At 46.5% G+C, this 26085-nt stretch overlaps 2 protein-coding genes across 4 annotated transcripts in view; one reads left to right on the top strand and one right to left on the bottom strand.

The window, feature by feature from the left end:
• The window catches only part of ITGAE (integrin subunit alpha E), a gene marked incomplete at its 5' end in the record, with an annotated part of 62662 nt that overhangs the window by 6019 nt on the left and 30558 nt on the right, over positions 1 to 26085 (bottom strand). For 2 of the 3 annotated variants that reach the window (XM_081890203.1, XM_081890204.1), the window contains 15 exons: positions 5501 to 5605; positions 5696 to 5762; positions 6588 to 6665; positions 6933 to 7012; positions 8206 to 8307; positions 9005 to 9137; positions 10303 to 10373; positions 11906 to 12037; positions 13949 to 14097; positions 15194 to 15321; positions 16960 to 17093; positions 19339 to 19560; positions 20833 to 20973; positions 22415 to 22545; positions 24700 to 24832. In XM_081890203.1, the coding sequence (XP_081746329.1) occupies positions 5501 to 5605; positions 5696 to 5762; positions 6588 to 6665; positions 6933 to 7012; positions 8206 to 8307; positions 9005 to 9137; positions 10303 to 10373; positions 11906 to 12037; positions 13949 to 14097; positions 15194 to 15321; positions 16960 to 17093; positions 19339 to 19560; positions 20833 to 20973; positions 22415 to 22545; positions 24700 to 24832 (1806 nt within the window). Of the gene's footprint in view, positions 1 to 5500; positions 5606 to 5695; positions 5763 to 6587; positions 7013 to 8205; positions 8308 to 9004; positions 9138 to 10302; positions 10374 to 11905; positions 12038 to 13948; positions 14098 to 15193; positions 15322 to 16959; positions 17094 to 19338; positions 19561 to 20832; positions 20974 to 22414; positions 22546 to 24699; positions 24833 to 26085 lie in introns of those variants that run through there. The other variant, XM_081890205.1, reaches the window with a different exon arrangement.
• Positions 887 to 4470, top strand: HASPIN (histone H3 associated protein kinase). Its single transcript, XM_081890288.1, has one exon. The coding sequence runs from the start codon at positions 1033 to 1035 to the stop codon at positions 3928 to 3930; it is 2898 nt and encodes a 965-aa protein (XP_081746414.1). The 5' UTR covers positions 887 to 1032; the 3' UTR covers positions 3931 to 4470.

Consider the following 26085-nt stretch of genomic DNA (forward strand, 5'->3'; position numbering starts at 1 on the left):
TAATTTTATACCCCGCCCATCTGGCTGGGTTTCCCCAGCCACTCTAGGCGGCTTCCAACAAAATATTAAAGTACAATGTGTTTAATGCGCCACCTATTGCAGATTGCTGCGTTTGGAATTCATTTTCGTGGCAGCAATTTAAAAATTACAGTGTGCTAAGGCAATCCTGAGGGGGGCGGAATTCACGGGGGAAACATTAGTCAGGATGCAAAGGCAGCTGGATAAAAACGTTTCAAGAGGCATTCTAAGGTGGCTTTCTGTTCTCAGGATGGATTTGTATTTTTTGTTGTGTACGCTTTTTCTTTGAAGTTTATGCGCACTGCTTTGAAATCCTGAATATTAAGAATATAAAGGAAATAAACGGAAAAGAAATATTTTTTTTCCAGCGCTAGTTATACTCAGGAGTTGACCCATAAAAATGAATGGGCTTAACGTCTATTAATTTCAATGGTTCTGTACATAAAAGTACATACCACCTATTATATATTTATAATACATTTATATTTTATATTTATATTTATCTGGAGCAGAAAGAATAATCCCGCCACACGCCCTCAACTGAACGCAGCTTTCCGCAGCCTGACCCCTCAAATGGCGAGCAAGAACCCAAACAGGACGGTAAGGTGTAGAGCGTCGCCCTTATTCCCCTTTCCTCTAGGGGCCGTCAAAGAGGAAAGAAGCGCGGGGCGGCGCTCCGTACCATAGAGACGGGAAAGGCCAGACAGTAATGGAAAGGAGCAAACCCCACCTCTCCCCGGAAATCTCGCAAGAGCTTGGGCCGCGCGCCGCCGCTCCCGATTGGCTGCGATGGCCGCGGAGGCCTCTCGCGAGGGCAACTTTAACGGAAGTTCCGCCGGGGTTCTCGCGAGAGCTGGCTTTGAAATGGTGGCGGGCGCGCCGAACTCCGCTCCGTAGCCTAGCGAAGGAGAAGGAACCCGCCCCTCGAGGGTCCCGCCCCCTCGCCCGCTTCCGGCCTACCACTTCCCGTGCGGGGTGAGGGGCGCTCGGGCTGGGCCTCCTGGTTCCGCTCGCATGGAGCAGCCCCGGGCCCGGCTGCTGAGGACGTACTCGGGGCTGCGGGGGGGACTAGGCCGAGGCGGGCCGGGCGCGGCCTCCGCTGCTGCCGCTCGCCGGGCTGGGCTGAGGCGGCTGCCCCCTCCTGCCCCCTGGATCTCGCCCCCGGTGGACCGCAAGCGCCTCTTCAGCAGCAGCTGCTCCTCCTCCCTGTCCTTCGAAGAGACGGCCGCCTCTTCCTCCTTCGGTGACCCGAGTTACCTGCCCTCCAAGTCGGTCCAAAAGGCCCCCGCTGCCCCCCCTTCCTCCTCCGAAGACTCTGATTTCCTGCCCCCCACCAGGAAGGCCCGGCTGCGCAAAAAGCCCCCCAGCAGGAAGGGCACGGCCAAGAAAAAGGGGAAGGGGGCCAAGGAGAACAAGGCCCCGCAAGGAAAGCTTGGGGACCGGCCTGCTGCTGCCAGCGCCTTTGTGCCCCCCACCCCGCTGCGCAGGAACGTCACTCAGCGCTGCCGGAAGCCTGTCCAGAGAGGGCTGAGTATACAGTTCCCGTTGCTGTCAAGCACCCCCGAGCTGCCGTGGCTGGCGAAAAGGGATTTGGAGGAAGAGGGAGGCGAGCAGAGAGTCCTGCAGAGCAGCAGCCCTGCCTCTTACACCTGCTGCTTCCATCCCGACGATCTGCAGGAAGTGTTGCGAGAGGACTGCTGTCGTGGCGGCGGCGATGGCCTCTCTGAGCTGAGCTCAATGAAGATGGATGGGGATGCCAGGGAGATGGGAGGCAGCTTGGAGCTCTTCACCCTGGAGGATGTCCCGAGTCTACAGCGGAGGTCTGTGCACGAGGATTCCCAGGCTGAACCTCTGCCCGTGACGTTATTTCAGCCGCACTGCAGCAGCTCACCCCATCCGCTGTTCAAAAGCAGCTCTGCCTTGCAGTCTTGCAATTCCTGCAGCGAGACGGGAGCATCTTTGCAAAACACGGAAGGGCTCACAATCTCGCCGGGGTGTTGTGTGGTTAGCCCCAGTCAAAGCCCGGGTGCAGATCATGGCCAGAGCCTCCCAGTGTCACCAAAAGAGCCTCTTTCGGGTGTTTTCCAGCTACAAGCCAATTTGCATGATGACAAGATTTACCTCTGCTTGCCAAAAGATGCAGCGCCTCTTGCTAACAAGAGGCAGCGTGTCTCAGTTCCAGCATGCACCAGTTCTCCAAAGGCAGTTGGTGAGCTGAACGGAGCAGTCTCGGAAGAAGGGAATGATAACATAAAAGACTATAGTAGCCCCCAGCTTCAGCCCACTGTGCTCCTGGACAGTCGAGTGGTGCCAAACTGGTTGGCTAGTCAGTCCACCAAAAAACAAGCAGTAGTCCGGCTTTCTTGGAAAAAACAACATACTTTGCAGTCAGATTCTCTCTGTGGCCTATCTGACACCAGCAGAAAGTTGGTCCCCACCTGTAGCACTGTAGGCACTGGTCGAAAAGCCTGCATCAGCGGATTCAGTACCAGTCGATGGGGACAACGAGGGAAGCTTGAGAAAGCAAGGCAGAAGAGGCACTTGGGGCGGAAAAGGCAGGCTGATCCTTCCCTCCTTCAGGAATGCTTGAAACGCAACAAAACGGAAGACTATCTTTCCCCGTCAATTCTGTCTCCAGAGTGCTCATTCAAGAATTCCAGCTTGTGGCGCAGGATCCGGGCTTCTTTTTCTCTCCACAAGAAAAAGATCATCCTGTCCGAGGTGGAAAGCTTAAGCAGCAGCATTGCCAATGCTTCTCTTCCTTCCGTGACGGAGACTCCCAAGACCCCCTTCACTCAAAAACTGAGCTACTCTATATCCCCTTCCTCCTCTATGGTCCTGCTGTCGTCCATGACCTCTTCTGCCATGTCAGAGATGGTTCTAACGGATGAGGAAAAAGTCTACAGGGAATGCCATCAGAACGGCCCCATCTCCTTTGATGAATGCATCACCCCCGATAAGATGCAGAGGTGTGAGAAAATTGGAGAAGGTGTTTTTGGGGAGGTTTTCAGGACAGAGGGTGAAAGGGGTCTCACAGCTTTAAAAATAATCCCCATTGAAGGGAGCGACCAAGTCAATGGAGAACCTCAAAAGACCTTTGGTGAGATCTTACCCGAGATCATCATTTCAAAAGAGCTCAGCCTTTTGGCAGATGAGGAGGTTCACCAAACGTCTGGGTTTATCAGCTTGCATTCCATTCACTGTGTCCAGGGCAGCTACCCTGACCATCTCCTGGCTGCCTGGGATGAATACCACAGGCTGAGAGTGTCTGAAAACGACCGGCCAGACTTCTTTGGAGACCGGCAGCTCTTTGTGGTCTTGGAGTTTGAGTATGGAGGCATGGACCTGGAATACATGCAGAACCGGCAGCTGAACTCTGTGCTGGCCTCCAAGAGCATCTTGCACCAAGTCACAGCTTCGCTGGCCGTGGCTGAGGAAGCGTTGCACTTTGAGCACCGAGATCTCCACTGGGGCAATGTGCTGGTGAAGAAAACCGCCTTAAAGAAGGTGAGCTTTAGATTGAATGGGGAGACCCACACTCTCCCCACCCATGGCATCCTTGTCAACATTATTGACTACACCTTCTCCAGGCTGGAGAGGGATGGGTTAACCGTGTACTGTGACCTCTCCACTGATGAGGAGATCTTCCAAGGCAGAGGTGACTATCAGTTTGACATTTACAGGCAGATGAGAGAGGAGAACGCAAATAGCTGGGCGGACTACTTCCCCCACAGCAACGTCTTGTGGCTTCACTATTTAGCAGACAAACTTCTGAAAGAGGTGTCTTACAAGAGGAAGCCAACCACTTCCTCCTTGAAGCAAGCACAGAAGCAGCTCAAGCTGTTCTGTGAGGAGGTTCTCAGCTTCAAGTCTGCCACAGATTTGCTGAACACAAGCAATTTCTTTCAGTGACGAAACCGAGCCTTGTGGCTGTCGAATGGTGAAACTTTCAGGTGCTATTGTAAGCACACAGGTATTTCTTATGATTTATGTATATAATAAAAGATAAGGCGTTTTTTCTCTCAACTTTTAGTTTCACCTTTGGTCAAGTGCAATGGATCTTCAAAATAATTGGTTTGTGTTTTGTCTAATAGATTTCAGCCTAATTTACACCTCCCCTCCACCAAATTGCTTTCAGTTCAAAAACATTTAATTCAGAATTTAGGTCCATGCATCTTTAATTAAAGCCTTTATTCTAAATCTTTAAAAAAAACATCTTGCAGGATTTTATCCTTCAGTGTTATAGTTCCTTTAAAAAAAATAACACGCAGACTGTAACTAGTTTAACTTTCACAGTATTAAACCTGTTAAGAGCACTGTTTTATATTGATAAAGATTTATATGGTGTCCAACTTGTATGTATGTACGTATATTTTTTATGACTGTATTTTTGTAATGGTTGGAACTATACAGTTTGTCTACTATAAATTGTAACACACCCATGTCTCTTTAGTAGGACCCTTGAGGTTCATTGGCTCTCTTCTCTACCTGCCCTGCCTCAGCCTAGTAAACCCAGAGGTCACATAAATGAACCACGTCAGTCTAGCCAGGTTTTACTTTATTCCCAGGCTACAGAAATGGTGCTGTTCTACAAGTCCCATCATCCTTAGCCACTAGTCATGCTGGTTGGACTGATGTTGTCGTTCAGCAACATCTGGAGGGCCAGAGAGGTCCCCCCCCACCTGTTGGGCTGAAGGGTGGTGGTGAGCTACAGATGTGCAGGGTGGTCCATTGGGGGAATCACAAACTGCTCCCCCAACCTCAGCCTGCCTTCTTACAACCAAGTCCAGGTTGCCAGCTTCCTTGGCATGGAAGCTGGCAACCTACTGTATTTTTCGCTCCATGAGACATACGTTTTTCTTCCTAAAATGTAAGGGGAAATGTCTGTGTCTTATGGAGCGAGTGCGTGGTCCCTGGAGTTGAATTGCCCAGGGGCAAAAAGCAGATCATGCTTTTTTTCTTTTTGAAAGATGGAAGTGGGTGTTGAAACAAAGCCGCTGATCAGGGAGAGAGATAAAGGACTTTAGAGATAAAGGAGACTGCCTGGGAACGGGGTGGTAAAAGCACATGGATCCTCAGGATTTTTGCATTGGGCTACCCCAAACTCACCGTCAAATCACATAACTGTGACCACTGCATGAACCACACTGCATGAACCACAAAAATCATACATCCACTGTTTCGTTCAGAATTTTTTTTTTCTTGCTTTCCTCCTCTAAAAACTAGGTGTGTCTTAAGGAGCGAAAAATATTAGTTGGCTTTTGCTGGCTCTGACTCCACTCCCTGTTTGGGCTCCCTGCCAGAATTCTCTGTCTTAGCAGCCTGAATGAGCACCAGCCACCAGTGGTTGGGGAATGCCCCCTTAAGAGGCAGTGGGGCAGATGCTGGCACTGCGCTATCATCCCAGCAGCTCCATATCTTTATAGCTATACTCACACGTGCTTGTTTGTTTTTTTAAGTGGGAGGAAACCAGAAAACTTACCTGCACCCCTGCCACGTTCTTTATGCTTGCAATCTGGCGGTTGTCTATGTTGAGAGGGACCCAGATCCGCAACTCAAGCTGTGCCCCAAATTGGTTCCCTGTGATCTGCAAAGATTTTTATATTTTTAAATGACCGACATCAGGTAACAGTGAACCTTAGGGACGAGAGGAAGAGTACAGCGGCTTTGTACCTACATTAAAGGTGAATTGGGTGCTGTGGGAGGATCTTTCATCCAGGCTCGCGTACACATTTGGAAGCTGCCTGTGGACAAACATTTTTAAAATAAATTAATTGGACAGCTGTTTGATCATTGCAAAACAAAGCATCAGCAGCACACAAGGAGCAGAGGGAACTTGGGTGTTGCCCACACACTTCCTTGCATTCACGCCACCTTGGTCTTCCTTGGGTCTATTTGGATCTGCCCCCCCCCCAGAGGCTTTTCTAGGATACCAGGTGTTTATGGTGGCACCCTCCAGATGTTCGACTCCTTACTTGTCACTGGCCAGGCTGCTGGGAGTTATTTTTACTACTTTTTATTTTATTTCACACAATCTATATACAGCTTGGAGGGGAGAAACAACCCTTTAACATTTGGAAAAGCAGAAAATAAAACCTTAAAATTATCAATTGAAAACGTGTTTAAGTTCAAGGACCCCTGGATGTTTAAGTCCAGTCAGTTGACTATGGGGTTGCAGCACTCCTCTACTTTCAGGCCGAGGGAGCCGGTGTTTGTTCACAGGCAGTTTTCCGGCGCATGGAGAGGACTGTGATGAGTGCCAGAGCGCACGGAAATGCTGTTTACCTTCGCACCACAGCGGTACCTATTTATCTACTTGCACTGGCGTGTTTTCAAACTGCTAGACTGGCAGGAGCTGGGACAGAGCAACGGGAGCTCACCCCATCACGGGGATTCAAACCACCAACCTTCCGATCAGCAAGCCCAAGAGGCTCAGTGGTTTAGACCACAACGTTCAAAAGAGGATCAAAATCAAAAATAGCTTTAAAAAATTAAGCATAGCCCAAGTCCTGCTCATTTGTTTGTGTCCAAAGAGACATTCTGGTTTTGGCTAATCCTGAAGACTCGACCTGGTAAGGATAGCGTTCATGGCATATTTCACACCCAGGGAACGGTCTTCTCTCAGGGCTGTGCTGTTTTTGTTGGCACTGTGAAAATCAAACAGATGAGCTGTATTATTTATATCCCACCTCTTTCCCCAGAACAGGACTGTTACCTTTCTGCAGTACCTGATGACTCTAAAACAGCCTTCTCCAAGCTAGTTAGTGGCCTCTGGAGATTCCAGCTCACCCAGCCACCCCAATCTACTTTGGCAATGCGCGTTAATAAAACACCATGCATAAAAAAGTAATGCGCCAAACATGATCATTTGCCCTGTCCGAGCCAATAGTTTTCAGCAGAGACTGACCACTTACTTGGTAACGTTAATCATGAAGTTAGCGGATTCTGTGGGGAATTTTTTCCCATCTAGTTGCCAGGTTACTGAAAAATTTGCCTGTGCAGCAAATGAAAGAAGAGAGAGCAAGAATTAGATAATGAGTAAAAAAATTCCTTCCAGTAGCACCTTAGAGACCAACTAAGTTTGTTATTGGTATGAGTTTTTGTGTGTATGCACACTTCAGGTACACTGAAACAGAAGTCACCAGACCCTTATATATAGTGAAAGGGTGGGGAAGGGTATTATTCAGAAGGGTGGTGGGAATGGGTGATTGGCTGATAAGTGTGGTAAACCTGTTGACAACTGCAATTGGTCTTACAGGAAAAAGCAAGGGGGGAGATGGCTAAAAACAGCTTATCATGTATAATGAGATTAGAATCCAATGTCTCTGTTCAGACCAAGTCTCTCCATGGTTTTAAGTTTGGTAATAAGTAGCAATTCAGCCACTTCTCTTTCCAGTCTATTTCTGAAATTCTTTTGTAATAAGACAGCTACTTTGAGATCTTGTATAGAATGTCCTGGGAGATCGAAGTGTTCTCCTACAAGATTCTCTGTCTTGTGATTCCTGATATCAGATTTATGTCAATTTATCCTCTAACTAGGGACGCGGGTGGCGCTGTGGGTTAAACTACAGAGCCTAGGGCTTGCAGATCAGAAGGTTGGAGGTTCGAATCCCCGTGATGGGGTAAGCTCCCGTTGCTCGGTCCCTGCTCCTGCCAACCTAGCAGTTCAAAAGCATGTCAAAGTGCAAGTAGATAAATAGGTATCGCTCCAGCGGGAAGGTAAACGGCATTTCCGTGCGCTGCTCTGGTTCTCCAGAAGCGGCTTAGTCATGCTGGCCACATGACCCGGAAGCTGTACGCTGGCTCCCTCGGCCAATAAAGCGAGATGAGCGCCGCAACCCCAGAGTTGGCCACAACTGGACCTAATGGTCAGGGGTCCCTTTACCTTTACCCTGTAACTAGATAACGAGTATTTAAGCAAAATAATCAAATCCTGCACTTTGAAACAGCTGTTTGGTTTGACTCTCACATTGGTTGCCAAACCTACTGGCACATCTGGCATTCTGAGAAAGCACTGTGGGTGCTGCATATATCAATATTCTCATGACCGCCTGAGCAGCTGGAATGTTCGGAAAACATTCCATGATGTCATGCAGCAGCCCAGCCAATGGCTAGCAGAGGGTGGGTGTCAAAGGCAATAGGCAGAAGTCAAGGGAGTAGCTGAATGCCTGCACAAATTGAACTTACGGTAGATTTCTTGAAGATCGGATGTCCAACCTTGCAGTGCAGAGATGAGAATAAAACTGAGACTGGCTGAGGTGCATCACAGTGGATGACAGAAGAGGAAATCTGTTGAGACATGGGGGGAGGGGCAGAACAGGAATCTTCCTTCAATCCAGAATGTCCCAGAAACCCCCTTTGATCCAGCATGCCCCTGAGGAAATAGCTAGGGATGCGAGACATTGCCTTAGACCACGTCAGGCCTTTCAGCTATCTGTTCTGACCAGTAGCAGCTTTCTAGGGGGTCTGGCAGAGAAAGGGCCTTTCCCATCAGTTTAGCTGAAAATGCCGGAAGTTAGAATTGGGACCTTTTGCGTGCAAAATAAATGCTATACCACTGAGCTGTAGCTCCTCCCCTCCCTAAAAAGAAAACAAGATTCCAGTCATCATAGTTCTGAATTCAATAGAAAGCTGCATTATACTAAGTCAGTCTATTTGTCCATCTATGTTTCATACCTGGAGATACTGGGAACTGAGCCTGGGACTTTCTGGGCGCAAAAGAAATTGAGATACCTGTCCTCGTGATTCTGAATATACCTTTTCCCGTGTGAGACCCTTGGTCATATAGCTCAGTACTGTCTGCACTGACTGGCAGAGGCTCTTCAGGCTTCCCAGCAAGGAGTCATATCCCAGCCCTGCGTAGAGAGGCTGGAGCCTTAGGCACGCAGAGCAGGTGTTCTGCCAATGTGCTATAGGCCCCCTACCTGCCCAGATTGAGGTAAAGAAGACCAGTTAAACACTGGGAAAGTTCAAAGACAGACATGACCTCTTGGACATTTTTATAATGGAGGTTTGAAGGGTACTGCACAACCAGAGACGTCATGTGGGAGTTGTCGCCGCTGTTGGACAGATAGATTTTCATTCCCAGTTCCTTGGTGGAGCCAACCACCAGTTCCTTCCTGTAATGAAAAAAGAGATAGAATTTCAAGACCCGCAGACACTGTAAAAACAGCACAAGGTCTTGTGACATCTTAAAAACTGAAGCTTTTGTCAGACAGCCCAGATCACGACCTACAGGACCACCTCTCCTGGTATGCCGCGCAGAAGACCATAAGGTCCACAAATGACAACATTTTGGAGGTCCCAGGTCACTCAGGTTAGATTGGTCTCAACTAGGGCCAGGGCCTTTTCAGTATTGGCCCCGACTTGGTGGAACGCTCTGTCCCAAGAGACCAGGGCTCTGCGGGACTTGACATCTTTCCGCAGGGCATGCTAGACAGAGCTGTTCCGCCAGGCCTTTGGCCAAGGCACAGCCTGACTCTTATGTTTCCCTCCCCTTATGGTCTTGATCTACCAGTTACTTTTAAAATGAGGCTGCATTTTAAAAATTGCATTTTAACTGTATTTTAAATTCCCCCCCCCCCTTATGTTTTTACTGTGATTTTATTGGTGTTAGTTGCCCTGAGCCCGGCTCTGGCCAGGGAGGGCAGGGTATAAATAAAATTTATTATTATTTATTATTATTATATCCACAAACGGTAGCGAAAGTGGGATCGCTGATAACCACCATGATACCAACGTGAGCCCAAATCATCATGAATGCACAATAAAAAGTATGTCTGGAAAGGGACATTTCTGGTTAAATTTATGTGCTTCCTCTATAGCATAGGCTCAGTAAATGGATTTTACTTCTCCCTGTTCTAAGTGGGGTGGGTCACTCAGGCCACAGTTACACCATGTATGAAAAGCACTTTGATACCACTTTAAATAGTTATGGCTTTCCCCCCAAAGAATTCTGGGAGCTGTAGTTTGTAAAGGGAGTAGTTAGGAGGTCCCTATTCCCCTCCCAGACCTACAATTCCCAGAGTTCCCTGTGAAGAGGGATTGACTGCTGAACCACTCTGGGAATTGTACCTCTGTGGGGGGGAATGTGGGACTCCTAAGAACTCTCAACACCCTCAACAAACTACAACTCCCACAATTCTTTGGGGGAAGAAGCCCTGACTAGTGGTAATACAGCACTTTGAGTGGATGGTGCGAATGTGGCCCAAAATGGGGTTTTCCTTCCCCTGTCTGATGGCCAAAAGCACATTACAAAAATAAAAACACATTCAGAAGACTCACTCCATTTCAACAGCTAAGCTCAAGCGAGGTGTGCAGACGGACTTGTCACCACAGTCTTCCATGACTGGCAGCTGACAGGGATGTCGGGAGTCAAAGGGACAAAAAAAAGTATTATTATCATCTTTATCACTGTGGAAACTCTTGAAGCCAACCAGAATCCAAGCAACCTCAACCCTTCCCAAAAGGAGAATGGGAATGGCCCACGTTAGTCCTTCTCAGAGTAGACCCACTGAAATTAATGGCCATAACTCACTCAGGTCTACTTTGTGTAGAAGTTGGTTGGCTGACAACCCCACTGTGTGTGGCATCTCACATTTCCAGACTCACAACAGTCCTGCAAAGTAGGCCACTCTGAGAAACGGTGACATTTTTGTTTTGGCAGGCCTATCCAGATGCTTAGAACATTGAGGCAATTTCAATCTATTTTAGTATTTCAACTTTTAAAATATGGCTGTTGTTTTTTCTCAATTTTATTGTTTGATCTTTTCATAAACCTCTGAGGTTTGTCTGTTTTTTGAAATCAAGCAGTGTATAAATTTTATGAAACAAAATAATAATAATAACATGAACCCAGTGAACTAATTGCTCTGCATTCCATTTGGTGCTGGAGCCCAGAGTATTCATATATTACTGGACAGATACGCTGGCATCAGATACCTAGTTTTGGTATCTGGTTTTTTTGAACTCCTTAATATTGCATATGGAAGACAGTGGTATCTACCAGGTCCCCCCTTTGGACTTGGGTTCTCTTGGTTAGGAAGGACACTTTTGACAGCAGTTTGGTTTCTATGCAAGCTCCTCCCATAATATTAGGCCAGGGCTCAGACAACTCAAACAGCAGCTAGAAAACTGTAAATGGGACCACATTACACACCTTTCCAGGTGCCTTTCTCTGGGGGAATTTATAAAAAAAGTTGCAAAAAATCCTTTTTTTAAAAAAAATGTTTTGAAAAATATATTGAATTTACCATAGCTCATCATCGCCATCTAGTGTCACATTTGTATAATGAACTTTACAACACACTTAAAATGTTTTATTTGCAGTGTAGCTGAGTCCTCAGTTTAAGCTTCAACACTGCACAGAAGCACTCTTGGGCACTCTGCCACAAATTAACAGACTTATTATTATTATTATTATTATTATTCCACCACCCTTCATCCAAAGCTCACAGGGCAGCTTGTAGTATAAAGATTAGACAAAGGTAAAGGGACCCCTGACCATTAGGTCCAGTCCCGGACGACTCTGGGGTTGTGGCGCTCATCATGCTTTATTGGCCGAGGGAGCCGGCGTACAGATTCCAGGTCATGTGGCCAGCATGACTAAGCCGCTTCTGGCAAACCAGACCAGCTCATGGAAATGCTGTTTACCTTTCCACTGGAGCGGTACCTATTTATCTACTTGCACTTTGACGTGCTTTTGAACTGCTAGGTTGGCAGGAGCAGGAACCGAACAACAGGAGCTCACCCCGTCGCGGGGATTCGAACCGCGACCTTCTGATCTTATTGGCAAGCCCAAGAGGCTCTGTGGTTTAACCCAGAGCACCACTCGCGTCCCTTAGACAAAGCTAAGTCCCCTAAAAAACCATTATTTATATCTTGTTACCTGGAAATCCACTTCAGGTTTCTGATACGTATCAAGCATAGGCTTGGGGTGGTCCAGGACTTTTCCGTCAGGGTCATGAAGCTCGTAAGTGAGGCGGAGAGTAATGTCGGAGTAGCAGTCATCAGTGCAGGGCTGATATTGAAGTTGAAAAAGGGACAGATGAGTTTGCAAGCAAGCCGGGCAAGGGTGGGGAACCTCAGGCCCAAGGGCTGAATGCAGTCCTCCAGATCTCTCCATCCGGCCCCCGGGACTCTCCCCAAAACCACACCTCCTCCTTAACCACACCCTCTCTCCTCAGACCACACCTCTCACGAGCTCAGCTTGGCATCCTCACTGAGTCCATTTTCCTGGCTGGAAATGTCCCTTTAATCTGTCTTTTTGCTTGACTGGCATGGACACTTCCTTTGTTCCTATGATCAAATAGTCCGACCCAGCTGAACACAGCTTTCTAGTTTTATTCCTGCTCTGGTCAAGCTCAAGACGCAGCTCTTTTTAATCATCAAAGCATGAGGGATGGGTGAACCTATCGGTTTTTTGTTTCTCTCACTTTGCAATTTCCAAATTCTCCAGCATTTTATAGTGCGAATTTCTCTGAACACACCCATTTTTGTATGCAATTTTGCACACAACTCTACACAATTTTGCATTCCCTCCCTCCACACACACCCCAATTTCCATATGTTGTTTTCACAAATACTTGCCTGTTAGGCACACTTTAGTGCATGCATTTTTGTAAACGATACTTAGCCGGAAAAGTGCATTGCAAGATTTCGAGAAGTGTGGTTTTTAAAGGATGTCTTTGTTGCAGTCCAAATATTGTTTTGGAATCTGCAAATTAGGCAGGTTTACCTTTGAACATCAAATGAATTAACTTTCCCCCTCATTCCAACAGAGCACACAATATACAGCTCTTTGTAACAAAAACAAGGTGCTAGTCCACATGGTTCTGAATTGAGATTTCTCTGCATGCAGTGCACTTAAAGAAAATGTCATGAAAATTATGTATAGATGGTATCTAAGACCATCAAAACTTGCCAAAATATATAGGACAAGAACTAATGAATGTTGGAAATGTAAAGAAAAGGAAGGTATATTTTACCGTATGTGGTGGACTTGTAAAGAAGCAAAGGCTTTCTGGGAAATGATATATAATGAGTTAAAAAAATTGTTTAAAAACACTTTTGTTAAAAAACCAGAAGCCTTTTTATTGGGTATAGTAGGTGAAGAGATACTAAGAGAAGAGAAAATTTTGTTTATGTATGCGACAACAGCAGCAAGAACTCTTTCAGCCCAAAAATGGGAAAAACAAGAAGTACCAATGAAAGAAGAGTGGCAGATTAAGATGATGGACTTTGCAGAATTGGAAAAACTGACGGGAAAAATCTGAAACCAGCAATATCAAGTATTCCAAAATGACTGGAGTAAATTTATATGATATTTGGAAAAACATTGTAAGCTCCCTTTTTATACTTATTTATCTCTTTTTTCTCCCTTTTTATACTTATTTAAATTTTGAGGTATTTTGTTATGAAATTAATCAGATTTGAAAAATGTATAAAATGCTGGACATAAAGGTTAATTTTAAAAGCCAAGAGACGGGAGGGAAGGCAGTCAATAGGCTCTAGGGATCCAAAAGAGTGGAAAATAATGATGTGATTATATATTGTTAAATTGAAAGTTAATAAAAATCATGTTTTTTAAAATAAACCTGCCTACAGCGCTTCTTCTAACCTGAACTACAGATCAGACCCCAGAGAATATTCTCCAGGCAGATAGCACTGGGAAGCAAAAATACAGGTAGCCGTTCCCTGCTGATTGTCCCCAACATTTGATACTAACAGGTAGATTGCTTCTAGACATGGAGGCGTGGTTCAGCTAGTGACAGATCTGTCCTCGATGCACGTTGACTTTGCAGCAAAGATGGTGCTCTCAGGCCAACATTTATGACTTAGGGGATTTCCACCACGGTGTCACTCTCCCCAATTTTAGCTGCTGCTTGGGTGGGCACCCACAGTGTAGAACTCGCTTTCTCCTTGCACTCACCAGGATCTGGAGCTGCAGTTCGGGACAAGAATCCCCAGTGTAGGAGGTGTCGCTGCTGCTGGAGAATGTTTGGTCCTCAAACTGCACTCTCTTCTTTTCCATCTCAACATCTAAATCCACAGTGTAGCGAAGAAGGAGGTGGGACAGCTCTAGGAGAAAGAAAGAAACGCTTGGCAGCGGGGAGGATGGTGAAAAAAGTCCAAGGATTAAAAAATTGTTGTTGTTGTTGTTGTTGCTCTGTACCTGCAGGTCTCAGGGTGTTTCACAGGATAAAATCACAACATAAAAACGCAAAATACATAATCAAAATAAAAACAAGAACAACCCAATACAGTGGCACCTTGGTTCTCAAACTTATGTTAAATCGTTTTTATTAATTTTCCAATAAAAAACATCCAATTAACATATCAAATTACAATCAATTAAAATAAAAAACTAAAATAAAAAACGACCAAATTATCATCCAAATCAGAATTATTAATTTTTCGGGGCTTCCCATAGTCTGGACCTTGAAGCATATCTCCAAATCTCAATCCTGCCTCTCCTCGTTGTTTCCATATTTTCCACATCTCGATTTTAACGCTTTAAAGTTCTCCATCTCTGGCTCTACAATTCTCAATCATGTCAGATATCACATATCCTTTCATCCATCAAGTACAGCTTTATTTGTGTATATATCCCTTGGTTCTCAAACTTAATCTGTTCTGGAAGTTCGTTTGACTTCCAAAATGTTCGAAAACCAAGGCGCAGCTTCTGATTGTTGCAGGTGCCCTGGAAACAACAGCCGACAACCGCATCGGACGTGCGGCTTCCAAAAAATGTTCAGAAACCGGAACACTTACTTCTTAGTTTTTGAGAACCAAGGCGCCACTGTAACCCCCCAACCCCCCCACACACATTTTAAAAGGGCACTGAATGAATAATCTGCAACCTCCTACAGAAATGTGAACAGAGTTTAAGAATTGGGGTAGGGGTGTGTGTGAGGAGCAGAGAGAAATTGACATGGCAGATTCATCCAAAATACAGAGTCCGAATGGAAAGTGAGAGCGGACTGCCCCTTTGCTCGACCTCCAACTGTAGCTTCGCAGAGCTGTTAGCGTACTTCACGCCGGCAGAAATATAACTGCCTTTTTGTTTGCCGCTAGAGGAAAATTAAGTGCCAACCGTACGGCACAGCTGCTGCTGCGTCCCTGTTGGGCTAAAGTTAAGCGCTGCTAAAATGCTTGCCATGAGGGTGTTCATTACCTGTCTGCATGGTCCCAGGAGGGGAAACCCTATTGAAGCACAATCTGGCCGTAACGACGCCGTCGAAATGAACTATTCTCCCCGGGGTAAAGTGCATGGTGGGTTTCAGTCGAAGAATTGGCCTGGAGCTAAATGGAGGACGAGGGAAAGAAAGATAGGCTCGGCTTTAAAATCAAATCCCAAAGGCAAATGGAAGCATATAATATTTCAAGGACGGCTGCCTTTTTTGGCTGCCTCCGCAGAGCGCTCCAAATCAGCAGCCGCCTGGGTGATTATAGAGCAGAATATGGTTGGTATTTGGGCAGTGAGATGGGGAAGTGAAAGGGACATAGTTTAGGGAAGTGGGGAACCTCTTGGGCCAAATGTGGCCCCCCAGGCCTCTCTACCTGGTCCTTGGAACCGTCCCTAGGTCTCGTCCCTCACTGGCCCTGCTTCACATCCTCCTTAAGTGGCTTTGCCCAGCTGGAAATATGTCTTTGAACTTTGATAATGTCTCTTGCTTGCTGGATGGAGAGTAGAGAGAGGTGTTCATGTACAAAAAGTAGCCTCCTATACTATAGGGCTGGGCGATTTCTGGTTTTCAACACCGGAATAAATCACTAGCTAGACATTGCGATATACTGATATATCACAATATCTGTAATAAGGGTGGAGCTATGTAGAGGCATTGGCTGGCTTCAGGGTCCATCCATCCGTCCCCACATTGTGATTTTTCCAAAGCACACAGACATCCTGATTCGCAATAGATTTGCCAGGTCAAAAATGATGAAACCAATATCATGATATGGATTTGAAACTGGAGGGAAGCAGGTGGCGCTGTGGTGTAAACCACAGAGCCTAGGACTTGCTGATCAAAAGGTCAGCGTTTCAAATCCCTGCAATGGGTTGAGTTCCCTTTGCTCGGTCCCAGCTCCTGCCAACCTAGCAGTTTGAAAGCACGTCAAAGCGCAAGTAGATATATAGGTACCGCTCTGGCGGGAAGGTAAACGGCGTTTCCGTGCGCTGCTCTGGTTCGCCAAAAGTGGCTCAGTCATGCTGGCCACATGACCCGGAAGCTGTATGCCGGCTCCCTCGGCCAGTAAAGCGAGATGAGCGCCGCAACCCCAGAGTCGGCCACGACTGGACCTAATGGTCAGGGGTCCCTTTACCTTTTTTATTTTTTAGATGATGCATCGTCCAGCCCTAACACACATCCTGATTTGCAACATATTGCCAGGTCAAAAACTATGAAACTGATATCGCAATATGGACTTTGAACCGGCTTTGAGTGATATATCGATAAATCGCCCAGCCCTACTGTGCAAAGATAAATTTTTAACCCGTTGCTCTGCCCACTTGTACATCTGCCCACCCCCCACCCTGCCTCAAAAGCTGATCAGAAGGGAAGGAGGTTATTGGGCTGAATAACATTCCCACTCCTGGTCTGGGAGGGTGGGAAGGCTGAAATTCTCCATCCCTGGCCTAGAAGCTGCTGATTTGATCAGCTTTGTAACATCCAGCTCTCCCAAATTTACTCTGGACAGTCATGCACACCAACACCTGCAACATGGACCCCAAATTGCCAGCCCAAGCCTACCCTCATGACTGCATGGAAAAGGGGGCGAGTTCTGAATTTATTTGGCACGCTGATGCTAGACACGTTTCCCCCCGACAGCTGGAAAATGTTTTTTGTCTACAGAAAAACTCAGCTCAAGAAGACTGCAGACCAGAGGGGGTTTTAGTCTCTCTTTTCCCCAGGAGAAAACCCAGAGATCATTACTACCTACCGGAGCAAAGTAACAGAACCTAATGATCCAACAATAATATCGGGGAGACCGTCCGCAGTGAAGTCCAATCCACCAACCACAGACCTTCCAAAATACATGAGTCCAGGCGGACTGGTTTGAGCAGCTCTTATCCTCTGGAATAAGAAGAAGGAAATAGAAAAATGGTAGGTAGAGCCACAAACACCACTTTTGAGATCCTTTAGGATATCATTGCAATAATTAAATAATGGAAGAGGGTTTCCCTTGCATGGGACAGTTAAACGGTGCGCTGTGAGGGACTAGTCAGTGTGCCATGAGAAATAAAAGGAGTCTTCATAATCATTTAAAGCCCCCCTCAAGGCGAGCACAAAATAACCACCAGAGGCTCCACGGTCTGACTCTGTGGGCATCCCCCTTTCCAATCATAGAGAAACAAAAGGGTAGAGCGATATCTTTAGAAGAAGCTTCTAAGACCTAAATCATATCCTACATTTAAAACAGGCACCATCATTCCACTTTAAACAGCCAGAGCTTTCCCCCCCCAAAAGGATTCTGGGAACTGTAGTTTGTTAAGGTGCTGAAAATGCTTTGGAGACACACACACACACGACATCTCATTCCCCACACAAAGATGAAATATGCAGAGTGGTTTAACAAGGCTCTCTTGCAATTATAGCTCTGTGAGGGGCACAGAGGCATCCTCATAACTCTCTCAGCACCCATAATTCTTTGGGGAAAGCTGAAACTTTAAAAAGTGGCATTGAAGTGTTTTAAATTAGCAAGCCTCAAAGCTTGACCTTCAGCCTAGCAACTTTTGAGACAACACAGGAGCTGGTACTCACGAGCTTATCTCTCATTAGTGGGAAAGAAGCTACTTTCTCAAAGGCCAGTTTTGTTACCCAGAGACCTGAGTCAGGGAACTGTTTTCTTCGAACAAGAAAACCATTTTCTCGACTGCTTAACTCATGTGATAAGTCAGCTTCCTATGTTGCTGTTCAAAACAGTCCTTTGTTCAGAGCCACGAGGATAGGAATTTTGATTTACAGTGGTACCTCGGGTTAAGAACTTAATTCCTTCCGGAGGTCTGTTCTTAACCTGAAACCGTTCTTAACCTGAGGTACCACTTTAGCTAATGGGGCTTCCCGTTGCTGCCGCGCCAACGAAGCATGATTTCTGTTCTCATCCTGAAGCAAAGTTTTAACCCAAGGTACTATTTCTGGGTTAGCAGAGTCTGTAACCTGAAGCGTCTGTAACCTGAAGCATCTGTAACCCGAGGTACCACTGTATTATTAGGGGAAGGGTCATATACCTCAAGGGCAGAGCGTTTCTTTTGCAGGCAGAGAAGACCCCAAATTCAATCTCCAGCATCCCCAGGTGGGCTTGGGAATGCCCCCTGCCTGAACCACTACCCTGGAGAGACACTGCCAGTCAGTGTAGGCCAGAGCTTTCCAAACGTTTCACGTTGGTGACACACATTGCAGACATGTACCATTTCGCGTGACACAGCAATCCAGTTTTGCGAGCAAACCGGAGGTTAAACTAGCGCCAGCGGTCAGCAAACATTTTCAGCAGGGGGCCGGTCCACCCATCCTTCAGACCTTGTGAGACTTTTACACACAAAGCTGGTGAGACTTTTACACACAAAGAACAATGCAGAGCGATAGACGGACGGTTGGTTTTTGGGTTCTCTTGTTTCTCCCTCCTCATCAGTTTATGAGTGCATAAAGGGGTCAGAAACTTTTTCAGCAGGGGGCCGGTCCAACGTCCTTCAGACCTTGGCGGGGGGCAGACTATATTTTGAAAAAAAATTAATGAACACATTCCTATGCCCCACAAATAACCCAGAGATGCATTTTCAACAAAAGCACACATTCTACTCATGTAAAAACACCAGGCAGGCCCCACAAATAACCCAGAGATGCATTTTAATTAAAAGGACACATTCTACTCATGTAAAAACATGCTGATTCCCGAACCGTCTGTGGGCCGGATTTAGAAGGTGATTGGGTCGGATCCGGCCCCCAGGCCTTAGTTTGCCTTCCCATGAACTAGCCCCTTTCCAGCCCCAGGAAGAGCGTGGGGAGCATTCGTACAACACACCTGCACTCTGCAGCTGACACAGTAACGTGTCGCGACACACGGTTTGGAAAGCTCTGGTGCAGACAGGACTGAGGAAGGTGGAGCAACTGTCTAGCTCAGCTTAAGACAGCTTCCTGTGTTGCTTTGATGCCCTGCTGCCTTCTCTCTCTGCAAACTAAGCAGAGTGAAGGCTCAATAAATGGCCGACATGCTCTGATCTCCTTGTAAACAAATCAGGAGGGATGCTCAATAAACAAGCCGTCTGGAAGCAGTGTCTCCCTCTTTCTTTCTCCGAAATACAATTCCACAAGACCCCCTTACCTGGGAGAAGGGATCCCGCAACCCCTCCTTGCCGCCGTTAAAGATGTAAACACTGCCAAAAGAGCTGGGGCTCGACCCATGGTCCTCGAGGGGGGCGCCAATGGCAACATCTCCAAAACCGTCCTGGTCCACGTCACCAATGCTAGCCATGGCAAATCCAAACCTGGAGAAAAGGGACCCCAGCTGGCCGTGTAAGTGTCTCTGTAGAGTAAGGTTGTTGGCCTGGGAGAAAGCAGGAGAGAGGGGGAAAGGGGAAAGTTGCATGAAAGTGCTTTTTGTCTGCTGCTTCCACCTGTTGGTGGAGGTTCCTTCAACTGAATTTACCAGGCCAGGACTCAAGCCCTTAACAGCTTGGGACCAGTTTACTTGAGGCATCCCCTTACCCCATCACTGAAATCTGCAGAACTGGTACTGTTACAAGTGCCACATGATCCTCATTCTGCTCTTGTAAGAAATCTATCTTTTAGCATAGCAGATGCCTTCACTGTACTCTTTTCAGATATATAATTTTTTATTGAGTTTTCATTTTTCTACATTTCAAATCAAACATTTTTACAAACTTTGAAATATCCAGCGGCTTCCCTTCTTCTCCTTCCACGGTTCCTATCATACTTTCCTGCCTATTTTACTAGAACCATTCAAATCAACTTCCCACTTTTACATCAATCAAATATTGTTTACTCTGTTGAATTGATCTTAACGCTGCCAGCGTTTTCAGCTGTGTACAATTATTGTGTACAATTCAATAAATATTTTCCACTCTTCGTTCTTCTTGCTCTCTTATTCTGAGGGTGGAACCTGCAAGTTCTGCATATTCTAAGTTGCCAAACCTCTTCACAAGGAACCTCACTTACTTTCCATTGGAACTGGGTGGGCCCGTTGGGAGCTTGCTTTCATTGCTGCCGGACCCCTTGGCATCCTGGTCACCCCCAGGACCTTCAAGCTACCTCCAAGCTACCCCTAAACTCCCAAGAGCAGCAGCCGGGTTGCTGTGATTGCAGCGCCCGCTTCCTTCTCCCCTCACGGCAAACCGGAACATTTTTTGTTCAGGGAAAGCTATCCAAAACATGTCAAAGTTGATAGGTGTTTTCATTAGTCTCTCTCTCCCCCCCCCCCCAGCCTAACCACTGATTTTAACTATATTTGTATTTAAAATATTTTTTTTAATCCTGATTTTAACTTTGTCTTTTGCTGTCAACTCCCCCTTTTTGGGTAAACTGCTTAGAGTTTCCACTTACAATCAAGCAGAATAATGTACACATTTTTCAAAATAAAAACAAATCATAAATGCATTTGGAAGGACTCTCTTGGTCGTTCCACCGCCCTCAGATTTCAGAGCAGTGGGGGAGGGCATTTTCTGCGGCAGCTCCTAAGAATTGTGTAGGATTCTGTCTGCTGAAGACACCCTTCTGTATTAAACTGATTAGTAGTAAACAGGCAGCCTGTGCAATCTTTTTAGCACAGGTGTAAAATGTGAACAGTAGGATGTTTTACCTGGCTATCCAAGTGATAAAGGTAAACCTTTCCTTCCTCCCCTTGCATATGGAAAAATGGAGCTCCAACCAGCAGGTGATCTGTAACCCCATCCAGGTCGATGTCCAACAGGCAGAGCTCGGAGCCAAAATAGGACCCAATCTGCAGCTCAAGAGAACAAACACCGGTGGGATTTCTGTGCCAAACGCTTCCAAACGCTGACCACAAAAAGGCATCCACTTTCTCTTTATATCTATCCATCTATCTATCTATCTATCTATCTATCTATCTATCTATCTATCTATCATCTATCTATCTATATAGATACGGCTTCTTATAGTGTCAAAATCAACATTGTGACATAATACAGTGGTACCTCGGGTTACCTATGCTTCAGGTTACAAACGTTCAGGTTACAGACTCTGCTAACCCACAAATAGTACCTCGGGTTAAGAACTTTGCTTCTGGATGAGAACAGAAATCGTGCTCCAGTGGCACGGCGCCAGCAGGAGGCCCCATTAGCTAAAGTGGTGCTTCAACCTAAGAACAGTTTCAGGTTAAGAACGGACCTCCAGAACAAATTAAGTACTTAACCCGAGGTACCACTGTATATTAAAATGTAGCTTATTCAGTTGACAACCAAGTCCAGTATGTACAAAATACAAATCCTATTTTGTTAGTGCCGCAATACATTCATTTCTAATTTCTTCATCTTCTCTTGTATTTTTCTGTCTGAACTATTCCTTAGAATAGTGACATGAAATAATCTTCTAAATGTCTAATCTATCAAGCTGGTAGACAAAAGAAACTGGCACTGTTCGATGGTTGGCACAGGCCATAGATAAACAGTACAAAGAGAAAGCAGTCTCTTACCAGTAACAGAAATGTTTAATGAACACAGCGAAAGAACAAGCGTCGGTTCTCAGAGTGCTACTACCCTCTAGTCGCTTCCGTCCTCCTGTCTCCCCTGTTTCGCTCCTAGCCACCTGATTTCTCAACCACTGAGCCTTTTGCGAAGCCACCTTATCTAATCTGCTAGCCTTGGGACTGAGAAGCTGCACATCTTCTGGTGAGAGAGAGCCTGCTATCTCACTCTCTTCCCTTTCTTCTCCTTGCTATTCCCCTCCCAGTTCTGCCCAGCTATTATCTTCCAAACTGTGACCCTCGGCAAACCGTTGTTCCAAATCAACTACTGTGGAGTTTCGGGATTCTGGCCATGAGCAGGGGAAGGGGTAGGATCCCACTATTTCTCATCAGAGTTGTACTTCTCAGCCTGGTCTCGGGGGGGGGGGCAGAGAGGATGTGGCTAAGGAGGAAGAATGGTCTGGGGAGAGCCCACAGGGTCCTGAGGTCCCCAACCCTGAGCTAGAGACAATTAAAAAGAAATCCTGTATGTGCTTTGGTTTGTAGAACAACGGCTAAACGATTTCTTAAGTGGCCCAGCGAAACCAAGTGGGGTGGGTGGGTTGAGAACCGCTGGTCTGCAGTCAACTTTGCTGAGCCTGGCATCCAGAAGGGCACTGATCCAGGAAATGCCTAAGAGCAAATGAGAAGACGAGGAGGATCAAAGGCAGGCGCTGTGGAAGAACTAGCGATGACATACCTGTTCCCCTTGGAGGGTCTGCTTTAAACGGTCTCCTTCGAACACCATCACTTTTCCCTTGATGCTGTGTCGAGGGGCCCCCGCCACAACCAAAGTGCCGCGTGGCGTGTCGATCGCGCCCACGCTGTAGCCTGGAGGAGAAAGAGACCAGAAGCAGAACTTCCTCAAGGTCACGAAGAAGATGGGAAGCTGGTGGGGCTTTTAAACACAAAGAACAATGCAGAGCGATAGACGGATAGACGGTTGGTTTTTGGGTTCTCTCGTTTCTCCCTCCTCATCAGTTTATGAGTGCATAAAGGGGTCAGCAAACTTTTCCAGCAGGGGGCCGGTCCACCGTCCTTCAGACCTTGGGGGGGGGGGCAGACTATATTTTGAAAAAAATAATGATGAATGAATTCCTATGCCCCACAAATAACCCAGAGATGCATTTTAAATCAAAGCACACATTCTACTCATGTAAAAACACGCTGATTCCAGGACCATCCGTGGGCCAGATTTAGAAGGTGATTGGGCAGGATCCGGCTGCTGGGCCTTAGTTTGCCTATTCATGGCATAGACAGTGCTTTTTTCTGGGGGGACACAGGGGGACCAATACCCCTAAACATTCTGTGAATCTAACAGGAGAAGAAACCCAAACATTTCAAAATTTTAGTTTCTTCTCTATCACGGTGAATCGTCAGCGCCACCACGGAGAAGGCCCTCTGCCTGGTTCCCTGAGTTATGTTATTGTTATTATTCACCTATATATGTCTTATATTTATGTTATGTCTTTCTTATTATCCTGTACTTGACGTAGTATGTGTTGATGATGTGATATACAGTGGTAAAGGTAAAGGTAAAGGTACCCCTGCCCGTACGGGCCAGTCTTGCCAGACTCTGGGGTTGTGCGCCCATCTCACTCAAGAGGCCAGGGGCCAGCGCTGTCCGAAGACACTTCCGGGTCACGTGGCCAGCGTGACATCGCTGCTCTGGCGAGCCAGAGCTGCACACGGAAACGCCGTTTACCTTCCCGCTATAAAGCGGTCCCTATTTATCTACTTGCACCCGGAGGTGCTTTCGAACTGCTAGGTTGGCAGGCGCTGGGACTGAGCAGCGGGAGCGCACCCCGCCGCGGGGATTCGAACCGCCGACCTTTCGATCGGCAAGCCCTAGGCGCTGAGGCTTTAACCCACAGCGCCACCCGCGTCCCTCTCATATACAGTGGTACCTCGGGTTAAGTACTTAATTTGTTCCGGAGGTCCGTTCTTAACCTGAAACTGTTCTTAACCTGAAGCTCCACTTTAGCTAATGGGGCCTCCTGCTGCCGCCGTGCCACCGGAGCATGATTTCTGTTCTCATCCTGAAGCAAAGTTCTTAACCTGAAGCACTATTTCTGGGTTAGCAGAGTCTGTAACCTGAAGCGTATGTAACCTGAAGCGTATGTAACCTGAGGTACCACTGTAATAGAAAAGCAATTTAAAAGAGTGGAGACTTTTCTGAGGGGGGGGGCGGAGCACTACGCCACTACCAGCCATTGGCTCTGGCTCCCTCTACTGTTCGTTTCCCTGCCTGCCACCCTACCAGTCCCAAATGGGCAACAGCGGCTGCTGCATCCAGGAGCAGATGGAGGGACACAGGTTCCTTGTCAAATCTCCCCCCCCCCCCCGGGACTCTGCCTCGTGAGGGCAGGTCAGGGCGAAAGTCAGAAAAGGGTTGTGACGAAAGAAAGCTGGACCTCTTCCCATACCTAACTCCTCAAACATGGATGATAGATGACTCTGCCAGCAATGAAGATATATATCTCAATTTCCTTCTACGGGCCAAGAGTTGCATCGATCTGTTTGTTCTCACACTCCCAGTCGATCAGCGCTAAGTGGATGAAACCCGTTCATTCGAAGCCAATTGAAAGGGCTGTGGTAGCGCAGCGGCAGAGCACCTGCTTTGTATGCAGAAGGTCTCGAGTTTGATCCCCGGCATCTCCCGTTAGGACTGAGAAAAAGATCCTTTGCTTGAAATCCCAGAGAGTTGGGCCACTGATCTGACTCAGTATCAAGTAACCTCCTATGCTCCTGTTTATTTCAACCCTTAATACAGAACCACAAAGACTAGAATCCTGCTTTCTTTATAGGGGAACGCAATGGCAGTGCGCCTGCTTTGCATGCAGAAGGTTTGATCCTCTCTGTGCTGACAATATGGAGCTAGATAGACCAACTGTCAGACCCTGGAAGAAAGTAGCTTCCTGTGTCCCTGAAAGTCAAATCATTCAGAGGAGTTGAGGAACAACAGTCATCTGAGAAGGTCCTTACCTAAATAGCCGTTTTTTGCACCCGGAGTGCCCATTGACTCGTTCAAGAAAACCACGGTGTTGTCTGCCATGTCGTAGAGAAGAACCCCTCCGGCCCAGTCAAACGCTCCCACAGCACCAAAAAGTATATAGCGCTGAAACAAATAGTAGTTGGGTCAGTGAGAGTTTAGCCGATAGATAGATAGATCCCCTGCTTCTCTCTCTCTCTCATCTATCTATCATCTATCTATATCTGTCTATCATCTATCTATCATCTATCTATCTATATCTATCTATCTATCTATCTATCTATCTATCTATCTATCATCTATATCTATCTCTCTCTCTCTCTCTATCTATCTATCTATCTATTATCTATTATCTATCATCTATCTATCTGTCAGGGTCCCTTTTTATTAGTTATCCCCACCTAAAGCAGGGGGGATCCTGATAATATAATAATAATATTATTATTTTTTATACCCCGCCCTTCCCAGTTCAAAAACCGGGCCCATGGATTGAAAGACTATTTGACCTTGAACAAAGGCAGCTGGGGAATGAGTGGCGCAGGGAAAACAAGAGCAGCTAAAGCCAAAGAAAAAGAAAAGAAATCTGGGCAACTTGTTCAAACAACGTTAACTCATCAACGCAGATCCTCTGTCCCAACTGTGCTGACGGCACAGGAGGAGGAAGTTGAAACGCCTGTCACAGAAGATATGGCAACTGGAGGATCTGATCCAGTCCTGAGACAAATTTTGGAACAATTGGCACTCTTGAACAAGAAGGTGGATGATCAGTCATCTAAAATTGACCGAGCTACATCCACTATCAGTAAGTTATCAGATCAGGTTTCCCAGCATACTCAGGCTATTGAGAAACTGCAAGGAGCTACGGCAGAGAATTATAAACTAGCTGCGGAAGCCAATCAAAAAGCTGAGCAGGCGTGCAAAAAGGTTGAGGAGATCAAGGGGGAAGTAAGACCTCTGAAAAGACAGGTAGGAGAACAGCAAGCCTACCTGTCACTGGTGGAACTGAAAAGTAAGGAAAGCAATCTCAGGCTGAGGGCCGTCCCAGAACTGGAGCAGGGCAACCTAGAGGGATTTTTGACGCTTTTATTTTCTAAATTTTGGGGGGTTGAGGAAGACAAAGACTTTAAAATTGTGACGGCCTTCAGACTGGGAAGATCGGTTAAGAAAGACAAGTCCAGAGACTGTTTGGTTGTCTTGAGAACAAGAGAGGAAAGAGATAAGATACTAGGCCTACATTTTAAAAAATCTTTGGAAGTAGAAGGCAAAAGGGCAGAAATTTATAGAGACATTCCTAAATATCTGTTGGATCTTAGAGCCTCATATATAGACTTGACCAAATTGTTAAGGTACAACGCAATTCCTTATAGGTGGGAATTCCC

The sequence above is a fragment of the Podarcis melisellensis genome, assembly GCF_964234715.1.
Source record: "Podarcis melisellensis genome assembly, chromosome: 15".
Classification (NCBI taxonomy): domain Eukaryota; kingdom Metazoa; phylum Chordata; class Lepidosauria; order Squamata; family Lacertidae; genus Podarcis; species Podarcis melisellensis.